This window comes from Leuciscus leuciscus, assembly GCF_965113295.1.
Source record: "Leuciscus leuciscus genome assembly, chromosome: 19".
In the NCBI taxonomy this organism is placed as follows: Eukaryota; Metazoa; Chordata; class Actinopteri; order Cypriniformes; family Leuciscidae; genus Leuciscus; species Leuciscus leuciscus.
The window spans coordinates 38684905-38707146 of NC_138743.1; the positions used below are offsets into that span (position 1 = coordinate 38684905).

Genomic DNA, 22242 nt, shown 5'->3' on the forward strand with positions numbered 1-22242 from the left:
GGTGACTTGACTTGACTTGACACTGTGACAGTGGCGTTTCATTTCTGAAACCACGCTTTGGATGAATCGGGTGAACCAATGATTCAATGGACCAATTATAAAGATGGTTCATTCCTGAAACAATCAGCCGTTTGAATGAAATGAATGAATGAATGATTCTGTAACAGTTCATTGTATTTGGACTTTGTTTTCTGTTTTCACCATTACCCTACCTCAGTAAGCTCGTATATTTGTCACCATGGTTTCTAATTTGATTAGTCATTGTTTTCAGCTGTTGCCTAATTAGTTCTCTTTGTTTTCTACCAGTATATATCTGCCTGTGTTTCAGTCTTCTGTTGTCGGTTCTCATTAAGGTTTGTTCTGAGTTTGGTTTAGGTTTTCCTTGTTGATCTTTGTCTTGCCTTCTACCTGCACCACACTTAGGAAACGTGACAAATTCAATGACTTAATCAATAAGACATTTACAGCCACCCACTGGCAGTTTATGTTTCTTATTTAGAGTATAATTTCATTAAAAAAATTCACATTTCCATATTATAAAAAACATTAAAGGTATAGTTCATCCAAAAATGAACATTCAGTCATCATTTACTCAACCTCATCGTCCAAAAATGAATGTGTAATATTGTAACCGCACTGGGTAGTACATTAACATTAGCTCAAATGATATATAGGGAATTTTAATAATGAATCATGAATATGATTAATATATTGCATATTACAGTTACATTAAATTATCGAAGTTGAAAATAGATCGATTGTATATATGAATAATCAATCACAACGAATTATAATTCCTCATTCATATATCAATAGTCTTATCTCAGATCGATTACATGAGATAACCCTTAATGGAAATTAATGTAATTATCAAACAGTTGTTTGTCCAGCAAACGGCCGTAAGATTAACCTATCCACTTCTCAATAAAGTTATCACTTCTTATAATTTAAGGAAAATTAGTTTTCTGGCCGTGAACACCAATTTTACTGTGTTTATAAAATTAAACTACTCAATGTAGTAAATAATAAAAGCTTTGTAGCTAGGATCCACAAATCATTGACTTTGTAATGTGAGCATTTAAACAGAAGCAATCAAGAATATAATGGTTTTAATAATTGAAAACTAATAATACATCGAACTACGATTCACACAGAATATATATGTATATACACCTGAAACAAACAAAACGAAAAAACATTACAAACACGAATTAAAATAGGATGAGAAAATGAGAGAGAGTGAGAGGAATGAGCGAGCGAAAGTGAAAGCAAAATAGGGAGAGAGAGAGATCACAGTATGGCAAAAATCACAGACCAGGTAACCTTTGAGAGAGACAACAAGAAATCACGTCAATCAAATCAAATCAATACTTGCTTATGGTTCTCTTTGTATTTGCTTGAGGAAAGAAAGCGCGTGTCGTTCTTTCGGAGCTGGGCGTGTTGTCTCGATCGTGTCTTCCGGGTGAGCGCGGTCGCGGGAAGATTTAAAGGTTCACCGAACGTGAAGTTACCAAATAAATAATTCAGAGTTCATCTCCCTCGTGGAGGGAGAGGCGAATATGAAAATAAAACTTAGGAAAGGAAAGAAAGGAAAGGTCGGGAGTGACGCGGAGGTGCGTGTCCGAAGCCGGTGGCCGAAGTCTGTCCGAAGTTTGACCGAAGAGCAGAGAAACGGGCAAGTTCCGTCTTTTGAGGGAATCCCGTCCACGCCCCTTTTTGCGGGGAGATCAAATCATCTGTCGAGATTTTCGAGCGGGAAGATTCCTTTGTTTGTTTGGAACAGCCTCCTGGCTCGAGTTACAGTGGTGTTTGACTTAAGCCTTTCGGCTCCAGAAATATGAAATGTGTAAAACAATGTACATTACTGCATTCTGCTATCGGAATTCGACTCCGTTAGATTGAGAGAATTACAGAGATATAAAACACGTCATATGAAGATTATAGGAGTACAAAGTTACATAAGATATGTATATTACAAGCATTTTAAAGTTCGTTCCTTCAAATAAACGTCATAAACGAAGTGAATATAAACTGGGAAACACACAGGAGTATATGAAATATGACATGCTTATATTCTAAGTTTAATGTTCAAAGTTCGTGTATGTGTGTGCGTTAATGTGTGTGTTGGAATGTCGGTCTCGTTGCGCCCCCCCCCCCCCATTATCTCTCTTGCAGAAGAGCTGGATGAGCTGCTGAAGCTTGGTGGTCATAAACTTTATGACCTAGTCCGGGGTAGGGTTACAAGACAACATTGGGGAACATTCTTACAATAAACACTTAGAATTCAAAGCTATACACTAGAGAATCACACTATAGAATAAACAAAAACTAATCAAGCATGCATACCCTAATATGTCATCTACACATTCTGAATCACTTGTATTCTGAACTAGATGCAAAGGGATGTTTGCGTGTGTGTGTGTGTGTGTGCGTGTGTGTGTGTGTGTGTGTGTGTGTGTGTGTGTGTGTGAGAGGTGACTTATCAGTCTGGAATGTCACATATTCGGCCCTATCTTGCACCCAGTGCAATTGACTTTGTACAGCGACGCATGTATCATTCCTATTTTGCACCCGCGCAAAGCGGACTTTTCCCTCCACAGAAGCACGTCGGTTAACTAAGAAATGCACTTGCGCTCCCGGGGGCGGTTCAGCGCAAAGAGGAGGCGTGTTCCGGCGCAAACGTTCCTTCATGCTATTTTGCAGGTTTAGAAAACAATTGCGCCACTGACCAGGAAAAAATAGTTTAAAGTCAGTGGCGCGTTGCGCATGTTATTCATATGCTATTTTAAGGGCACATGCTTGGCCATAATCAATGTAGCAAACTTTGATTCTCTCATCTACACAGAAGCAGCAGTTTTCATTTTTGCAAATCATACATTATTACGGTAGATAGATAGATAGATAGATAGATAGATAGACAATTTATTATAAAAGCATACATCTAACTTACACATTTACCCAAATTATCACACGCCTGTTTAACCGAAGTTAATTTGGGTGGGTTTCTCCATCCCCAATGTCCCTGACGAGAACGTCGGTCTCCTCGGCTGTGAACCGCTCCTGGCAAATCCGTCGTTACAATAGCAATCCGCTATGGAAAAAGCGCGTCTGCTCTTAAAGGGAATGTGAGATGTCGCTCTGATTGGTTTATTTCACGTTACGCCCAAACCACACCTATGAATAATGAAGCTACTTCAGACCAACCCCTTTTAGATTTGCGCCGGGTGCAAGAGGCATTTATCCCGCCGGGAAAATAGCAACAGCGCAGAGACCCGCCCACAAAGTTACTTGCGCTTTCCGCTTGACACTTGCGTTTCAGATCGTTAAAATAGGGCCCAGAGAGTTTCGTTATCTCTTTGGTGCAGAGAGAAAGGGGGTTTGGAATGCAGAACGTTGTTCTGGAGTGTGTCTAGGGTGCTATAAGGTATTGGGGGAGCCGTAAAAGTTGCCACAAGCGCAGACCTAGCGGCTCCAGGGCTATGAGTTACATTTACAGGTTAAACGTTAAAAGTTTTCCCAAAATTTATAATGACAAGGCTTCTGGAGTTTTGTGTGCAGGGAAAAACAGAATCATGATTCTTGCACATTCGTTACAATATATTCTATGCTGAATTACATATTTCTTTCTGAAGCTACTCTTTGTAATGTCTATTTGATGCTTTACACAATGACTTGATGTGTGACTAATTTGCGATTAATTAGATTAGTTAGATTAATTAATCGCCACATCCATCCATCCATCCATCCATCTTCTACCGCTTATCCGGGGCCGGGTCGCGGGGGCAGCAGTCTAAGCAGGGATGCCCAGACTTCCCTCTCCCTAGACACTTCCTCCAGCTCTTCCGGGGGGACACCGAGGCGTTCCCAGGCCAGCCGGGAGACATAGTCTCTCCAGCGTGTCCTAGGTCTTCCCCGGGGTCTCCTCCCGGTGGGACATGCCCGGAACACCTTCCCGGGAAGGCGTCCAGGAGGCATCCGGAAAAGATGCCCGAGCCACCTCAACTGACCCCTCTCGATGTGGAGGAGCAGCGGCTCTACTCTGAGCTCTTCCCGAGTGACCGAGCTTCTCACCCTATCTCTAAGGGATCGCCCAGCCACCCTACGGAGAAAGCTCATTTCGGCCGCTTGTATCCGGGATCTTGTCCTTTCGGTCATGACCCACAGCTCATGACCATAGGTGAGAGTAGGAACGTAGATTGACTGGTAAATCGAGAGCTGAGCCGCTTTACCACGACAGACCGGTACAGGGACCGCATTACTGCAGAAGCTGCACCGATCCGCCTGTCAATCTCCCGTTCCATCCTTCCCTCACTCGTGAACAAGACCCCAAGATACTTGAACTCCTCCACTTGAGGCAGGAACTCTCCACCAACCTGAAGCGAGCAAGCCACCCTTTTCCGACTGAGAACCATGGCCTCGGACTTGGAGGTGCTGATTTTCATCCCAGCCGCTTCACACTCGGCTGCAAACCGTCCCAGTGCATGCTGGAGGTCCTGGTCTGATGAGGCCAACACGACAACATCATCCGCAAAGAGCAGAGATGAAATCGTGTGGTCCCCAAACCCGACCCCCTCCGGCCCCTGGCTGCGCCTAGAAATTCTGTCCATAAAAATTATGAACAGAACCGGCGACTAAGGGCAGCCCTGCCGGAGTCCAACACGCACCGGGAACAAGTCTGACTTACTGCTGGCAATACGAACCAAGCTCCTGCTCCGGTCGTACAGGGACCGGATAGCCCTTAGCAAAGGGCCCCGGACCCCATACTCCCGGAGCACCCTCCACAGGCCGCCGCGAGGGACACAGTCGAATGCCTTCTCCAAATCCACAAAGCACATGTAGATTGGTTGGGCAAACTCCCATGAGCCCTCCAGCACCCTGTAGAGGGTATAGAGCTGGTCCAGTGTTCCACGACCGGGACGAAAACCACACTGTTCCTCCTGAATCCGAGGTAATCGCCACATCATGTAATTAATTAGATTAAAAATTAACCACTTAACAGACAGTCCTATTCAATATTTTGGTAATAAATACATTCTTTTTTTTTTTTCAAGCATGACTAGGTGTTAACCACATTTTCTACTGAATGAGAGAGGCAATACTGCAGTAGATTAACTTAGAATGCCCTATTTTACTGTCATAAGAGAATAATGTGGAAATAAATCCACAATAGTATTAATATAGGTTTGCAAGGCTGTTTACGAAGAGGTGCCAGCAGAAACAGCGGTTTCCCCGGTAACGGCTGAACACAAAGCAGTGCAGTGCTCATAACCGCTGCTTTATCAGGAAAGATAAAGAAAGATTAAATGAAAAAAACATTGACACTTTTCTAAAGACCGTCAGTTCACTTCAGATACATTCATATAAAAACATCCGCGCTGCGTTTTGACTTGCAGTGCAAACCTGCAGCGCTCATGTTTATTCAACGATGTCAATGCCAACCACAAATAGATTTTCCAAAAGGCTGTGTTGATATTGTGAACCAATGCATGGGAAACACTGTAATATAACTTGACAGCTATCAATTATAGTTTAACCTATCCATCTCCACTGTCACGGTTAGTAACACATACAACTGTGCCCTCACCACAGTGCAACATTGAAAAGCGACGTTCCGATCGTTGTTAAAGCGACATACACCGGTATTATGGTATATTAAAAATTAATATCATAAATAAAACATAACAATATCATAACAACACCGGTATTCTATAAGAACCGGTATACTGCCAAGCCCTACAATCTTTTAGAATTTATATTTAAAGTTTTGACTATAAATGTCACATCCATAACGCTGGAATAGCTCTACATCCAAATGAGAGTAATCGACTTGTGGTCAGATCACCTGAGGCAGATCTCAATATTAGGTGTAAACCAGGCCTCTTACTGTCCCACATACTTCAGTTTGTCAGAGAGCAGCTTGACTCCTGATTCTCCTGGGTGATTGTAGCTCAGATCCAGCTCTCTCAGGTGTGAGGGGTTTGAACTCAGAGCTGAAGACACATAACCACAGCCTTCCTCTGTCACCATACAGCCAGACAACCTACAGACACACACAGTCAGACCATCTACAAACACACATCGACATTATGACCGGCAGACTGTAAATAATCTCTCATATGTTCTTAAATACCTTAGTATCTGCAGCTGACAGTTTGGGCTTTTCAGTCCATCAGAAATAATCTTCACTCCTGAATCCTGCAGGTCATTGTTACTCAGATCCAGCTCTCTCAGGTGTGATGTGTTTGAACTCAGAGCTGAAGACACATAACCACAGCCTTCCTCTGTCACCATACAGCCAGACAACCTACAGACACACACAGTCAGACCATCTACAAACACACATCGACATTATGACCGGCAGACTGTAAATAATCTCTCATATGTTCTTAAATACCTCAGTATCTGCAGCTGACAGTTTGGGCTTTTCAGTTCATCAGAAATAATCTTCACTCTTGAATCCTGCAGGTCATTGTTACTCAGATCCAGCTCTCGCAGGTGTGATGTGTTTGAACTCAGAGCTGAAGACACATATCCAAAGCCTTCCTCTGTCACCATATAGCCAGACAACCTACAGACACACACAGTCAGATCTGATCAGAGCTGATGACACAATTTCACAATCCTGACTGGTGAGATTACAGTCAACAAGACTAGAAGAGAGTAAATACTGCACAATAAGTTTGGGTTCAGGGTGCTTTTCTTTAAAGGGGCAGCAGTAGCACCTTAAAAAAACAGGAAAAAAAATAGATGAATAAATAATTATTATATTTAGGCAATACAAAGATAAAATAAAGTCAAATGTTGTGGAGAAGTAGTCCACATTGGTGGATGAACAGCTTGACACTTGGTTGGGCTGGGGATTACGTAACTTTCTCATTTTCCACTAGATATTTTCCTCTACATCTCATCAGCAATTTCGATTTTGGCAGGCTCTGACCACTAAGGAGCGAATGTACAGTGACATGATTCAAACTGTGCTTTCGCGCTATGGCTGGCGCTCAGCGCTTGTCATATATCACAACTATTCAGTGTTTTTAACCACGTAATGTTTATTTTAGGTTTCAGACATTTCAATACATATGATTTATAGCAAAACAATACATGTATAGTTTGTAAAATACAAAATGGTGTCTATGGAAGCAGCAATAACAATACATTCAAATATATTTGCTGACGTGTTTTATTCATATCAGATACACAGTGTAAGTAACAATAAAGTTTACTCTATTCTTCTCCCAGTTCACTGGCCACTTACTTTCATGTATTTCGGGAGAAACTGATGAATTCACATGCTTTAATAAATCCAACAGACAGGAATCTCTGAACTGCGGCCCAAAAAAACATGGTGCCGCCCATCTCCCGTTACAGATCAAGATACAAAACAAACTCACTTACACGTATTTGAGAATCGGAGTAGAAGATAGTCGATGACATGGTAAGCAAGTTTGTTAATATTTAGAAATAAAAGCGCTACATCTGTCATACAGCGCTATTTTGGCTGTGGTGAATCACGTGCCAAGCATGACGAGTCACCATGGAAACATGGTGTGGGGTATCGCGATGCCGGCTCAACATCGCGATGTCTGTCAGCCATTGCGATGGATGATGGCAACGTCTATCGGCCCAACCCTAGTCAAGCTTCAGCTCAATGTTCTCAATAGTGTGCAGCACACACTCTAAATTAAAGGAGTACAACATGCCTTTAACTTCCCCTCCACTATCCTGTAGTCTAGCAGATGCAGTGTGACTTTCTATGAGTGTTCATTTTGTCAGCAATTTTTTTAATTAGTCTTAAAGGAAAACGCAGACCTTTTGGGACTTTAGCTTATTCACCGTATCCCCTAGAGTTAGATAAGTCCATACATACCTTTTTCATCTCCATGCGTGCCGTAACTCTGTCTGACGCACCCACAGGATGAATGGAGTCTCTATTCCCCGGGCCTCAGCCCCTGTCTCGACAGGATATCTGCTCCCACATTTTCGTCCCCAGGCATATCTCTGACTGAGAGAAGTTTGCCCTGGGACCACAGAAGAACCTGATGTGCCAATTTGCATAGTGGGCGCGATCTCAGGCCTCCCTGTCGATTTATGTATGAGACCACCGACGTATTGTCTGTACGTACTACACTTGATATGAGTTTCGTTTATTGTACTAAAAGGTCATTTTGTTCTTTAACCCCCTGAGGTCGACGGTATCGCCGGCGATACCAGCTCGCTTTTTTTTTATCAGTGTAAAAGAAACTCATAAATACTCTGTTGACTTTGATTTTTCATAGGAGTTTCGTACATCAATCGATTCTGTTAAATGTGTATTATTTTTGTGTATACTCATAATAAAAACAAAGTGTTGAGCTTTTCGCCAAATAAAGAAAAATAAACACGAAGCGAGTTCTGCCTTCTCTCTGTCAGTGTAGTCCATTCTGAAACGCGTCCGAAAATGAACTGTAACTCACCGAATACTTCTCACACAGACACGTGAGATATGTCTTTATGAAGCTTGAAATATCTTCTTTTAAATGAAGTAATTTATATAAAAAACAAATGTTTTCAACTCATGTAATCCGTTTGAAAGCAAGGGGAGGTACAAGGAGAGGTACCGTTTTTCCTTCTGCCTCATTATCTCTATAATGAGTTGAGGCCGCCCCGCCCCCGGCGCTATTCAAATGGTAAATAGTTTAGGTGATCTAGTATGCATCGCATACGCCCCCCGATCAATGCCATAAAAACACAGTTTCTTCATCAGACTTACTGATAGTTCATCGCGTTTTGAGTATGGCATGCTTCTCCAGTAAAGACGCCCTTCAGATGATTCTGGACAGCGAGGAAGAATGCATGATACCGGGTTTTTTCCTCAGAGGAAGATTGTAACTCAGACTACGAACGGCAGCATTTTGAAGAGCGAATTCCGCCGAGGACACAATTTCGGAGTAAGTTTTACTTAAAAGTCTTTTGTCTTTTATTTTTCGTGTTCGCATTTATGAGGAAAAAACAATATTACGTGACAGTTCTCCATTATGGACGCGAGCGCTCTGAAAGCGCACTAAAAGACTTTCAAACTTTCACAGAGACCTCAAAACAGAAACTACAAATCCTTTCTTTAAAACGAATTTCGTTTTGTATCAATTGTATCTTCATTTTAATAATTTTTTCATTAACAAATTTCCTGGATTTAAAGTAAATATAGGCTAGCAATCACAACATAAGGTGCTTGAACTGGAGATCATCATTAACCAGACCGTAGCCTACTCGCCTCACATGTCTAAAAAATGTGAAATATATTTACAGAAAGCTGGTTCTAAACAAAACCATCCAAAACAAAAAACTATGTAGCCTAATAAATGTGCATTTCTCCGGTGCGTTCACTAGCCTACTGCGAAGATCGCGAGTCAATAGCCTATCGTCAACTTCATCTTTGCCAGAAGTTAAATTTAAATTGCGTGTGTGAATGAATGATGATGTTTTAGCAAACTGTATTGCTATACTGAGATGAGTAAAAATGTTGAAATATGTTGAAATAAAATGTAGGCTATTTGTATAAGCAACGTATTAAACTGCAAATGAACAATATGCCCTAATATTTCATGAAAACAACGTTACAGTCAGGCGAAATATGAAAGACAACATCTTGTTGACTAGATTTGGGTACAGTTTTTACTGTAGAATATACTGCCACGTCAAATAAGCTTTTGTTTAGCAATTTCTATATCTATTTTTGTCAAAAATAAAGTCATCAACTAAGATGTTAGCTGTTCCAATGTTGACTATATTCAAACTAATGAATACATAGATAAAATGTAGGCATTTAATCATTTTTTTTTACAAAGAAAGAGTACACTTGAAATATTGTTGAAATTGTAATTATTGTTGTAATTGTAACCTTTTTAATAAAATAGCAAAACATATTTACAAGATAGATGTAAGCAAAATCTTAAATGGTCAATATAAGTCTTCTTCTAAATATATCTTTTGTCCTTGCATTGTGGCTCAGTCAGTGTCACACCTGAGTGAATGGCTCATCATTATGCAGAGTGGGTGGGACATTGTATTCTAAGGTGTAAACCACTCCTTGTTCACGCCCCCCTCGCATATTGGCTTTCCAAGCCAAACCTGTTTTACATCAATTTAAATCAATGTATGGTTTTATGTGAATGATAAAGCAAGACTATTTTCACATAATTTTTAAGAAAAAACTCTAGGCGAGGACATCCATTAGTCAAAAGTCTTATTGACACATATTTACTATGTGTTTTGTGGCCTTATTTCAGAAATTTTAGTTTTTAGTTTTTTCAATAACCATGCATAAACATTATTCTCTCAAAAATGAAAACATGTACATACACGTGGCTCACATATTATGGTAGTCCTGTTTGTGCTATATAGAGTGAATTTACACCTTTGCCATTAATATGTTTATATGCAACTGAAAAAAGCACAAATGTCAGGGCATGTCAGAACATCTCAAGGGCCCCAAAAACAGCCCAGACCCCAGAGGGTTAATGCACTTTAGTCTTATTCAAACATGTATGAAGTTTGTGTGAATGATGTGAAGCATGTATTTTTGAAGAGAGTTTATTAAGCATGAGTGTGCAAGCTCTGGGGCTAAAATAATTGCGAGAGATGGCCACAGATTCAAGCTTGTTTTGATTAATTTAATCGAAATTGATTCATAATCCTTGATTTTCTTCTTTCACATTTATTTACAAACGAAAATTTTCTATTTTTACAGCGTGTGAACATATCTCCGATACTATTCTTTATAAAAAACAATCAGATTGCTTTGATATCGCTACTTATATCCAACGTACCGACTAGGACATGAAAGTTTCAGTAGATTATTTGCTCTAAATGAATGGCTAATGACATGGTGTAATGAACAGAAACTGCTCTTTGTAAATAATTGGAATCTGTTCTGGGAGCGACCTAGGCTCTTCCGTGCTGATGGCCTTCACCCCAGCAGAATTGGAGCGGCTCTTCTGTCGGACAACATCTCCAAGACGTTAAACACCATATGGCTAGTAAGTCAAAGTCCAAATCACAGTCTTTGCTGTCCCAACTTAATTGATATAAGTACCAATGTAGAACATTATATAGAAACTGTGTCTATTCCTCGTTTAGTGAGGTCAAACATTAAATCTACTGTAGGATCTAGGAAAAATCTAATTGTGATTAAACCAGAAAATCTCAATATTAGTGAACAAAAACAATTTCTAAAGCTAGGTCTTCTAAACACTAGATCGCTCACACCTAAGGCGGTTATTGTAAATGAAATGGTCACAGATAATAGTTTCGATGTACTTTGCCTTACTGAAACCTGGCTTCAACCAAATTATTATTTCGGTCTTAATGAATCTACTCCACCAGGATACTGTTATAATCATGAGCCCTGTCTGATTGGTCGTGGCGGCGGTGTTGCAACAATCTATAGAGATATTCTTAATGTTACTCAGAAAACAGGTCACAGGTTTAATTCGTTTGAAGTACTTGTGCTAAATATTACACTCTTAGATGTAAGAAAGAAATCCCTATTATCTCTAGCCTTGGCTACTGTATATAGACCTCCAGGGCCCTATGCTGATTTCCTAAAAGAGTTTGCAGACTTTCTCTCAGATCTATTGGTCAATGTCGATAAAGCATTAATTGTTGGAGATTTTAACATACACGTAGATAACACAAATGATGCGTTAGGGGCTGCGTTTACAGATTTATTAAACTCCTTTGGGGTCAAGCAAAACGTCACTGGTCCCACTCATTGTCTTAATCATACACTAGATTTAATTATATCACATGGAACCAATCCAACCGATATAGATATTATACCGCAAAGTGATGATGTCACTGATCATTACATGGTAACTTGTATACTACATACTGCGGAAATTTGTCATGTTGCGCCACGTTATCGACCAGGCAGAACAATCCTTCCAACCACTATAGATAGATTCTCAAATAGCTTACCTAATCTATCTCAGCTGCTCAGTGAACCCAAACAAACAGATGAACTAGAGGAAATGACTAGCACTATGAGCACCATTTTCTCTAGTACATTAGACATTGTTGCACCAATTAGATTAAAAAAGGTTAAAGAGAAAACTAAAGCACCATGGTACAACAGTGCTACGCATGTTATCAAGAGAGAAACTCGTAATTTAGAGCGTAAATGGAAACAAACTAATTTAGAGGTCTTTAGAATCGCATGGAAAGACAGTATGTCACATTATAAAAAGGCCCTAAAAGCAGCCAGGGCTGAGCATCTCCGCAAACTAATAGAAAATAACCAAAATAATCCAAGGTTTTTATTTAACACCGTGGCTAGACTAACAAATAAACAGACATCACCTGAGCAAAATATTCCGTTACAGTGTAGTAGTAATGATTTTTTGAATTTCTTCACTGAGAAAATAGAAATAGAAATAGAAAGCTTTAATGGTGTCTTATGATTCAGCCTCAATTATCGCCCCTCAAGAACAACTACACCGCTTTACAACTATAGGACAGTGTAACAAACACCTGTCAGTTACTTAGACCGCAATTACACTCCTCACCACTAGGGGTATTAGTGAGACAACTGTGTTTAGATAAAGAGACAGGTGAGCAGTAGAATAAATTAGCATGGCTGACCTCCTTGGTCAAACAAAGTCCTGTTGGGAAATAGTTTGTTTCATGCTCAACTAAGGACTTGTCTGTGTCTGCTGAATGAGTTTGTGCCAACTTTGTGGTCCTGGTTGGGATTATGCCACACTGAGTACTTCTACAGGGTTCATGATTTGATTGCTGCTACAGACTGCCTTTGATGGGAAATATATATGTTTGATGACTGTCATCTACAATTATTGGGTTTCGTTTACCATCAAACCTCCACATCATTTGACTCCTTAAAGACAATCAAGACTTGCATCTTACTTCAACCCATATACAGAACTCTATATATATCTTTATGTGCAGTATGTTTTTGCAATTATCATTGAATGTTGTTTCTTTGCTCTTCTATTTTGGTCTTTATATAAAGTTCACAAAAGGTGCTTACATTGCTGTTTTTATTTACTCATTGGTTTAAAACATATGTTGATGCTTATGACCCTCCCATACAAACAGATTATTAATTAGCATTTACTCAGAGTAGTACGTGTTGGTTATAACAGGAAGAGCTAAATAAACGTATCATTGCATCTAAACCAACAACATGTTTATTAGATCCAATACCCACTAAACTACTGAAAGAAGTGTTACCTGTAGTGGAAGAGCCTCTTCTCAATATTATTAACTCATCTTTATCTTTAGGTCATGTTCCAAGAATATTCAAGTTGGCAGTTATAAAACCTCTCATTAAGAAACCACAATTAGATCATAATAACCTAGCAAATTACAGACCCATTTCAAATCTTCCATTTATGTCTAAAATACTAGAAAAAGTTGTGTCCGCTCAATTGTGCTCTTTCTTTCAAGAAAATGATATCTATGAAAATTTTCAGTCAGGATTCAGGCGGCATCATAGCACAGAAACTGCGCTCGTTAAAATTACAAATGATTTACTTCTAGCTTCTGACCAAGGCTGTATCTCTATACTAGTTTTACTCGATCTTAGCGCTGCGTTTGACACTATAGATCACAAAATACTCTTAGATCGACTACAAAACTACACTGGTGTTCATGGACAGGCATTAAGCTGGTTTAGATCGTACTTATCAGACCGCTACCATTTTGTCTGTTTAAATGGGCGAAGATAACGTCAGTAAACTATGGAGTGCCGCAAGGATCTGTCTAAGGCCCTCTGCTATTCTCAATATATATGCTGCCACTTGGTAATATTATAAGAAAATGCTGATGACACTCAATTATATATTTCATCATGACCAGATGAAAACACTAAATTATCTAAATTGACAGAGTGTGTTAAAGATATAAAATACTGGATGACGTGTAATTTTCTGCGATTAAATTCAGATAAAACGGAGGTATTACTTATTGGTCCAAAAAACTGCCCACAAAACCTCTTACAATACAACTTTAATTTAGAAGGATGTCCTGTTACTTTATCCACTACAGTAAAAGACCTGGGTGTTATACAAGACCGCAACTTGTCTTTCGAAAATCATATTTCATATGTTACAAGAACAGCCTTTTTCCACCTTAGAAACATTGCTAAGCTACGTAACATGCTATCTGTTTCTGATGCAGAAAAGTTAGTTCATGCATTCATGACCTCGAGACTAGATTACTGTAATGCTTTATTAGCTGGTTGTCCTGCATCCTCAATAAACAAGCTACAGTTAGTCCAAAATGCAGCTGCTAGAGTTCTTACTAGGTCAAGAAAATCTGATCATATAACACCAATTCTATCATCTCTACACTGGTTACCTATTAAGTTCCGTATCAATTACAAAGTATTACTACTGACCTATAAAGCCCTAAATGGTTTAGCTCCTGGTATTTAACGGAACTTCTATCGCCCTACAATCCATCGCGCTCTTTAAGATCACTAAATTTGAGGCTTCTGGTCATTCCTAGGATATCTAAGTCCACTAAAGGAGGGAGGGCGTTTTCACATTTAGCTCCTAAACTCTGGAATGGCCTTCCTGATATTGTTCGAGGCTCAGACTCGCTGTCCCAGTTTAAAACTAGATTAAAGACGCATCTCTTTAGCCAAGCATTCACATAATACTTACCTTTTATACTACAGTTGAATCAGATCGAATGCATTAATATTATGAACAGCAGCTATGCTAATTATTTCCCATCTGCTTTTCTGTTGTTATCTCGGGACGCTAGTCCCGAGGTAAATAGAGTTCGTCAGCTCCAGTTTGTATCCAGCCTCTCATGGAAACTTCAGATGCCCCAACACCCGTGAAGAGACGACTCGACACCAGTGAAGAGACGACTCGACGCCTGTGAAGAGACGACTCGACGCCAGCGATATGTTATGCCCTAAATTAATACATGATTAACTAACTGTATTTTTCTATGTACATTTCTGAAATGCACTTTCTGTAAAGCTGCTTTGAAACAATATGTATTGTGAAAATACGCTATACAAATTGAATTGAATTAATTTGTCTTTTTATTCATGCAGAATATAATCTGGCCTGAGTAATTTCTGTTGCCCGGTCTTGTTCATCTACCCACACAATGCAAAACTAAACGAAGACTGGTCACGCGTGAAGGCTTCAACATACTTTCACCAGTGTCCGTAGCGTGAGCCTCCCCAAACGGATGAGGCATTTATACTTGATGCGCTCGCCGTTGTACTATTCTTTGAAACAATATGGGGTTATTCTTCTGCCACAATTCTGCGCATGCAAGATCATATTTTGAGCACGCCAAATGGCATCTCGCACACACGTGAACTGAGTTTTGCAGAGAAATGTTCGTCTCGCAAATCAGAAAGTATTTAGAGTGAACGAAAACTAATCTTGCATTTAAAATAAGTTCATTCGGATGTGCGCAGACGTTTTCTTTCGCATGCACGTTTCATTTGCTTTCTCCCCTGATACCCGTCCTGAGTGCTCGCTAAGCGCTGACGGCTCGCTTGCTCAACGCAACCCAGCGTTACAATATGCCATAATTCCAGTCAGAGATGAGGTTGCTAAATCCTGATTGGCTAGCTTGACAACCAATCACAAGACTCCCTGCATTACCGACCCTGTTGAGTGCGCTCTCGGACACACTCAATCTCTCTCACGCAGTCCAGCGTGCTCTCGGACACACTCGGTCTCTCTCGCTCACTGTCGATCGTGCTCTCGGACACACTCGGTCTCTCTCACTCACTGTCGAGCGCGCTCTCGGACACACTCGGTCTCTCTCGCTCACTGTCGATCGTGCTCTCGGACACACTCGGTCTCTCTCGCTCACTGTCGAGCACTCTCTCGGACACACTCGGTCTCTCTCGCTCACTGTCGATCGTGCTCTCGGACACACTCGGTCTCTCTCGCTCACTGTCGATCGTGCTCTCGGACACACTCGGTCTCTCTCGCTCACTGTCGATCGTGCTCTCGGACACACTCGGTCTCTCTCACGCAGTCCAGCGCGTTCTCGGACACACTCGGTCTCTCTCGCGCACTGTCGATCGTGCTCTCGGACACACTCGGTCTCTCTCGCTCACTGTCGATCGTGCTCTCGGACACACTCGGTCTCTCTCGCTCACTGTCGATCGTGCTCTCGGACACTCTCGGTCTCTCTCGCTCACTGTCGATCGTGCTCTCGGACACACTCGGTCTCTCTCGCTCACTGTCGAGCTCGCTCTCGGACACACTCGGTCTCTCTCAGGCACTGTCGAGCGCTCTCGGACACACTTGGTGTCTCTCGCTCACTGTCAAGCGCTCTCTCGGACACACTCGGTCTCTCTCGCTCACTGTCGATCGAGCTCTCTCGGACACACTCGGTCTCGCTCACTGTCGAGCACTCTCTCTGACACACTCGGTCTCTCTCGCGCACTGTCGAGCGCTCTCTAGGACACACTTGGTCTCTCTCGCTCACTATCGAGCACTCTCTCTGACACACTCGGTCTCTCTCGCTCACTATCGAGCACTCTCTCTGACACACTCAGTCTCTCTCGCGCACTGTCGAGCGCTCTCTCGGACACACTTGGTCTCTCTCGCGCACTGTCGATCGTTCTCTCTCGCTCACTGTCGAGCGCTCTCTCGGACACACTCGGTCTCTCCTGCTCACTGTCGAGCGCTCTCTCGGACACACTTGGTCTCTCTCGCTCACTGTCGAGCGCTCTCTCTGAAACACTCGGTCTCTCTCACGCACTGTCGATCATGCTCTCGGACACACTCTGTCTCTCTCGCTCACTGTCGAGCGCGGTCTCAGACACACTCGGTGTACACTCACAATAAAACAGAACATTGTACTTTTGTAAAATAAATAAAACAAACAGGACGCGCTTTCTGTCGTCTCGGTTTCCTTTCCGTCAACTTGTTTTTGGAGCGCCTCACAAAAATAACCCAAACTCAGTTTTTTCTTATGTATTATTAGTCTGTTCATTATTTAAGTCAAATATATTTAGCATATTTATTCCTTTTATACTATGATTTTATGAATTTTTTTTTATTTTATTTTAAAAGTAACTCCATTTTCCTTAAATCATCCTGGGGACCCAGGGTTTGAAGACCTGTGCTCTAGGGAACTGAGTTTGGCACCCCTAGTATAAGTGAACCTCAAGGAATATAAAAAAAATTATAAAAATAAAATGTTATGACCCCTTTGAAGATGTAAGATCCATTATTAAAAAAAGGATTTTAGCTATTAATGATTAAACACTCACAGAGCTTTTCTGCAGTTGATCACAGCTGGCATCAGTCTTCTTCTACCCTCTTCTGATGTGTTGTATTTCATGGGGTTCAGCTCATCCAGCGCCTCCTCTGAGATCTGAAGCATGTAGGAGATTGTAGAGCAGTGAGACAGAGAGAGTTTCTTCTCTGAGTGTTTGTCTGATTTCACAAACTCCTGAATCTCTCTGGACAGAGTCTGATCTTTCACTTCCAGCAGACAGAGGAACAGATTGATGGATTGATCAGCTGAGAGACGATTAATATTCTGCTCATCTTTGATCTCCTGTTGAATGTACTGTGTGGTTCTCCTGATGGTCAGTGAGCTTTTCATTGTGTGTGTCAGTAGATCCTGTAAGAGTCTCTGATTGGACTCCAGTGAGACGCCTAGCAGGAACCGCAGGAACAGATCCAGCCGTCCATTCTCACTCGTGAGGGCTTTATCTACTGCTGATTTGAGTAGATCATACAGAGGGTCTTCATTAGATCTGAAAAGTCTGAATTTATGCAGTGGTTCCTTGTTCTTGAGCACATGTGAGTAAAACAGATAGAAAGCAGCGAGAAACTCCTGGACGCTCAGATGAATGAAGCTGTAGACTTTCCTCTGATGAATCACAGATTCCTCCTTAAAGATCTCAGTGCAAATCCCAGAATACACTGAGGCGTCAGTGACGTCTATGCCGCTCTCTCTCAGGTCCTCCTCATAGAACATCACATTGCCCTCCAACAGCTGATGGAAAGCCACTTCAGCAAGTTTCACAATCACTTCTCTGTTGGACTGCCGGAGTTTCTCTGGATCTCTCTCTTCATACTTCTGATTCCTCATGTTGATCTGAATCAGCAGGAAGTGGATGTACATATCAGTCAGAGTTTGAGGGATTTCTGCACTCAGATCTTCTTCCAGGAGCTTCTGAAGCACAGTGGAGGAGATCCAGCAGAACACGGGAATGTGGCACATGATGTGGAGGCTTCTTGCTCTTCTGATGTGTGAGATGATTCTGCTGGCTTGATGCTCATCACTGATTCTCTTCCTGAAATATTCCTCCTTCTGAGGCTCATTGAATCCCTGAATCTCTGTCAGACGGTGGATGTATTTGGAGGGGATCTGATTGGCTGCTGCTGGTCTGGAGGTGATCCAGATGAGAGCCGAGGGAAGCAGATCTCCTTTCATGAGCTTTGACACCAACACACCCACTGATAAAGTCTCAGTCACATCAGAAACTTCCTGAGCGTCTGAAAACATCAGTGTGATTCTGCTTTCATCCAGACCATCAAAGATCAACACAACTTTACACTCCTCATAAATCTTTGAGTCCAGATCTTGAAGTTCAGTGTGAAAGTCCAGCAGAAGTCTGTGAAGACTGTACTGATGATCTCGGATCAAGTTCAGCTCTCGAAATGGAAGAACAAACATGAAATCTACATCCTGATTGTCTTTTCCCTCGGCCCAGTCCAGAATGAACTTCTGCACAGAGACGGTTTTCCCGATTCCAGCGATGCCTTTAGTGAGAACAGTCTTGATCTGCTCTTTCTCCTCGCGTCCTGGTCCAGGAGAGGCTTTAAAGATGTCATTGCAGTAGATTGGAGTGTCTTGTGAGTGTCGTGTTCTGGCTGTTTTCTCCATCTGTAAAACCTCATGTTGTTCATTCACTCCTTCTCTCTCTCCCTCTATGATGTAGAGCTGTGTGTAGATCCTGTTCAGGAGGGTTTCATTCTCTTGGAGTTTCAGTCCCTCAAATAATCTCTCATACTTGTTCTTCATGCTGGTTTTGTGTCGGTCTTTGACTCTCTGTAGTTCATCATTCACTGGTTGAGGAGAATCTCCAGTCTGATCATCTCTATCCACGCCTCTGCTGAAACAACAAAAATGGCACACAAAAAAAACAAAGAACATATTTAAAAAATAAGTTTAAATATATAAATAAATAAAAATATAGTAAATCAATGCAGATGTCAATCTTGTATTGTCTCTGTGTGCATTCGGTGTGTTTTTGAGTCTCACATTATTTGTTTCTTGCTAGTTTCACTGGAGCAGTTAAGGCCCAATCCCAATTCTATTTTATACCCCTTCCTACCCTACCCTACCCTAACCTAACCCATCCTGTCATATCCTGCCCTACCCTACCCTTCCCTACCCTAACCCTACCCTACGCCTGCCCTGCCCTTCCCTGCCCTACGCCTACCCTACCCTTGAAACAGAGTGGGTTAGGGTTGAAAATATTCCCTCTAAGAAATGGGACACCACTACTAAACCATTACACATCACTAGCTCCTACGTCAAAGGGAATGCGCCAATATTTATCATAAGAACTTGACCGTAAATATGAACACAAGATTGAATGTAACATACAACAAATGATTATTTGTCGTTTAAGTACTTATTCATGCCAAAAAATATGCCTCATGCCTTTCCTTGTTCGCTTGGGCAGCCATGCTTAGGGCCCTATGAAATACGTTTTTGTTTTTTTATGACATTAACCCCCTGGGGTCGGCGGTATCGCCGGCGATACCAGCTTGCTTTTTTTTTTATCAGTTCAAAAGAGATTCATTTTGCTCTGTTGACTTTGACATTACAAACACGTTTCATACATCAATCGATTCTGTTAAATGTGTATTATTTTTGTGTATACTCACAATAAAAACAAAGTGTTTTGCTTTTTGCCAAATAAAGAAAAATAAACACGAAGCGAGTTCTGCCTTCTCTCTGTCAGTGTAGTCCATTCTGAAACGCGTCCGAAAATGAACCATAACTCAGCGAATACTCAGTCAAGTCAAGTCAAGTTTATTTGTATAGCGCTTTTCACAATACAGATTGTATCAAAGCAGCTTCACAGTATTAAATTAAAATAATACAACAAAATTTGTTTCAAGAGGAATTTATTGATTGATAAAATTAAATTAAATATCCCCAAAATATCCCCAACTGAGCAAGCCAAAGGCAACAGTGGCAAGGAACCGAAAAACTCCATCAAGTGACCTAATGGTGTCCTAAAACTCCATCAGGTGACCTAATGGAGAAAATAAACCTTGGGAGAACCCAGGCTCAGTCGGGGGCCAGTTCTCCTCTGGCATTTATGAGCTAGAGGCCGGATTGTAGTTTGAACTGTAGGATTATATGAATGCCTGGCTGAAGAGATGCGACTTTAATCTAGTTTTAAACTGGGAGAGCGAGTCTGAGCAACGAACAGTATCAGGAAGACTATTCCAGAGTTTTGGAGCCAAATGTGAAAATGCTCTCCCTCCTTTGGTGGTTCTGGATATCCTAGGTATGACCAAAAGCCTTGAATTTAGTGATCTTAAAGAGCGCGATGGATTATAGGGCGATAGAAGATCCGTTAAATAGACTGGAGCTAAGCCGTTTAGGGCTTTATAAGTCAGTAGCAATACCTTGTAATTAATATGGAACTTTATAGGTAACCAATGCAGTGATGATAAAATCTGTGTTATATGATCATATTTTCTTGATCTCGTAAGAACTCTAGCGGCGGCATTTTGGACTAACTGTAGCTCAGTCAAACAGGCATACAGACACACAGGCATGAAGCTTGAATTCTCTTCTTTTAAATGAAGTAATTTATGTAAAAAACAAATATTCTCAGTTCATGTAATCTGTAAGAAAAGAGCGAGATGTCAGTCGTTCTCATCTCATCTAATTATTTTTAATCTGCCCCGCCCACGGAGAGCGCGCGCTATTCAAACGCAAATTACTGAGGCAATCCACGCAAACCTGTGAACGCCCCCATATCAGCTCGAGAAAACACAAGTTTAATCAGATCATTGTACTTGTTTACACCGTCTCGCAGCGCTGTGAGGAATAATAATAATGGAAAATGTACCTCAGAAGTGCTGGTATTTCGAGGAGCGGATGGAATGCTGTAGTAAGTTTTTTTCATTCCCAAGTGAATCGCGTTTTCTGTGTGTGAATGAATGAACGGCAGAGATGCGCTGTTTACCACAACTCGCAAAAAGACGGTTTAAATTGCGTTTCTGTGTGTGAATGAATGATCTGCTTTTAGCAAACTATTTTGCTATACTGAGTAAAAATCGACTGAAATATGTTGAAATAAAATGTATTTGTATAAGCAACGTATTAAACTGCAAATTAACATTTATATTCCTTATAATAAAAACGAAAGACGTATGTGACAGACATATGAAAGACAACATTTCGTTGATTAGTTTTGGATAGATTACACATTTTTACTGTAAAATATCTGCCACCTCAAATAAGCTTTTGTTTGCCAATTTTTGCAAATATGTTAAATATAGTATGTTTTGTCAATGTAGGCTATATTCGAAGTAATGAATCCTTAACTTTGAAATATGTATGATAAAATGTATACTTTAGTTTTTACAAAGAAAGATTACACTTCAATTGTTGTTGTAATTGTAACCTTTTTAATAAAAAAATATATTTACAAGGTAGATGTAAACAAATTTTAAAAGGTAAATATAAGCCTTTTCTTTAAATAATTTTTATTGTGTTTTATTATTGACAAATTTGGGGAGAGGATACATATTCCAAAACTGAAAATACAGTATGAGAATTAACTGCACAATTACTAGACATGTTTTCCTTGGATATTATACAATTTGCAAGCACAATTTGCAAAAAAAAATAAAAAATTGACATGCTTCCAACTGTGAACCAATTTGGTAGAATATATATATATATATATATATATATATATATATATATATATATATATATTGCTCTTGCATTCTTTCTTGTGGCTATAGGTGACACACCTGAATGAATGGCTCATGAAGTATGCGGGCCCCATTGTCTCCTCAGGTGTGAATCACTAAATATGCATGATGGTGTTGAATCGGTGCGCATATTGCCTTTACAAACAAAAAGTGTTTTACAAGATTTAAATCAATGTATTGTGTTATGTGAATGATTAGGTAGGATGATTTTCACATCATTTTGAAGAAAAAACTCTAGGCAACGACATCCATTAGTCAAAAGTCTTAT

At 40.6% G+C, this 22242-nt stretch overlaps 1 protein-coding gene and 1 pseudogene across 2 annotated transcripts in view; both read right to left on the bottom strand.

The window, feature by feature from the left end:
- The window catches only part of LOC309482478 (NLR family CARD domain-containing protein 3-like), a 199886-nt pseudogene that overhangs the window by 123513 nt on the left and 54131 nt on the right, over nt 1–22242 (bottom strand). The gene's annotated exons all lie outside the window — the stretch shown is intronic.
- Nucleotides 1–22242, bottom strand: part of LOC309482539 (stonustoxin subunit beta-like) — a 45748-nt gene that overhangs the window by 16994 nt on the left and 6512 nt on the right. Inside the window, exons 2-3 of the mRNA XM_082148001.1 lie at nt 6131–6304; nt 5897–6040 (exon numbers count right to left, since the gene is read on the bottom strand). Of these exons, the coding sequence (XP_082004127.1) occupies nt 5897–6040; nt 6131–6291 (305 nt within the window). The 5' untranslated portion in view covers nt 6292–6304. The remainder of the gene's footprint in view (nt 1–5896; nt 6041–6130; nt 6305–22242) is intronic.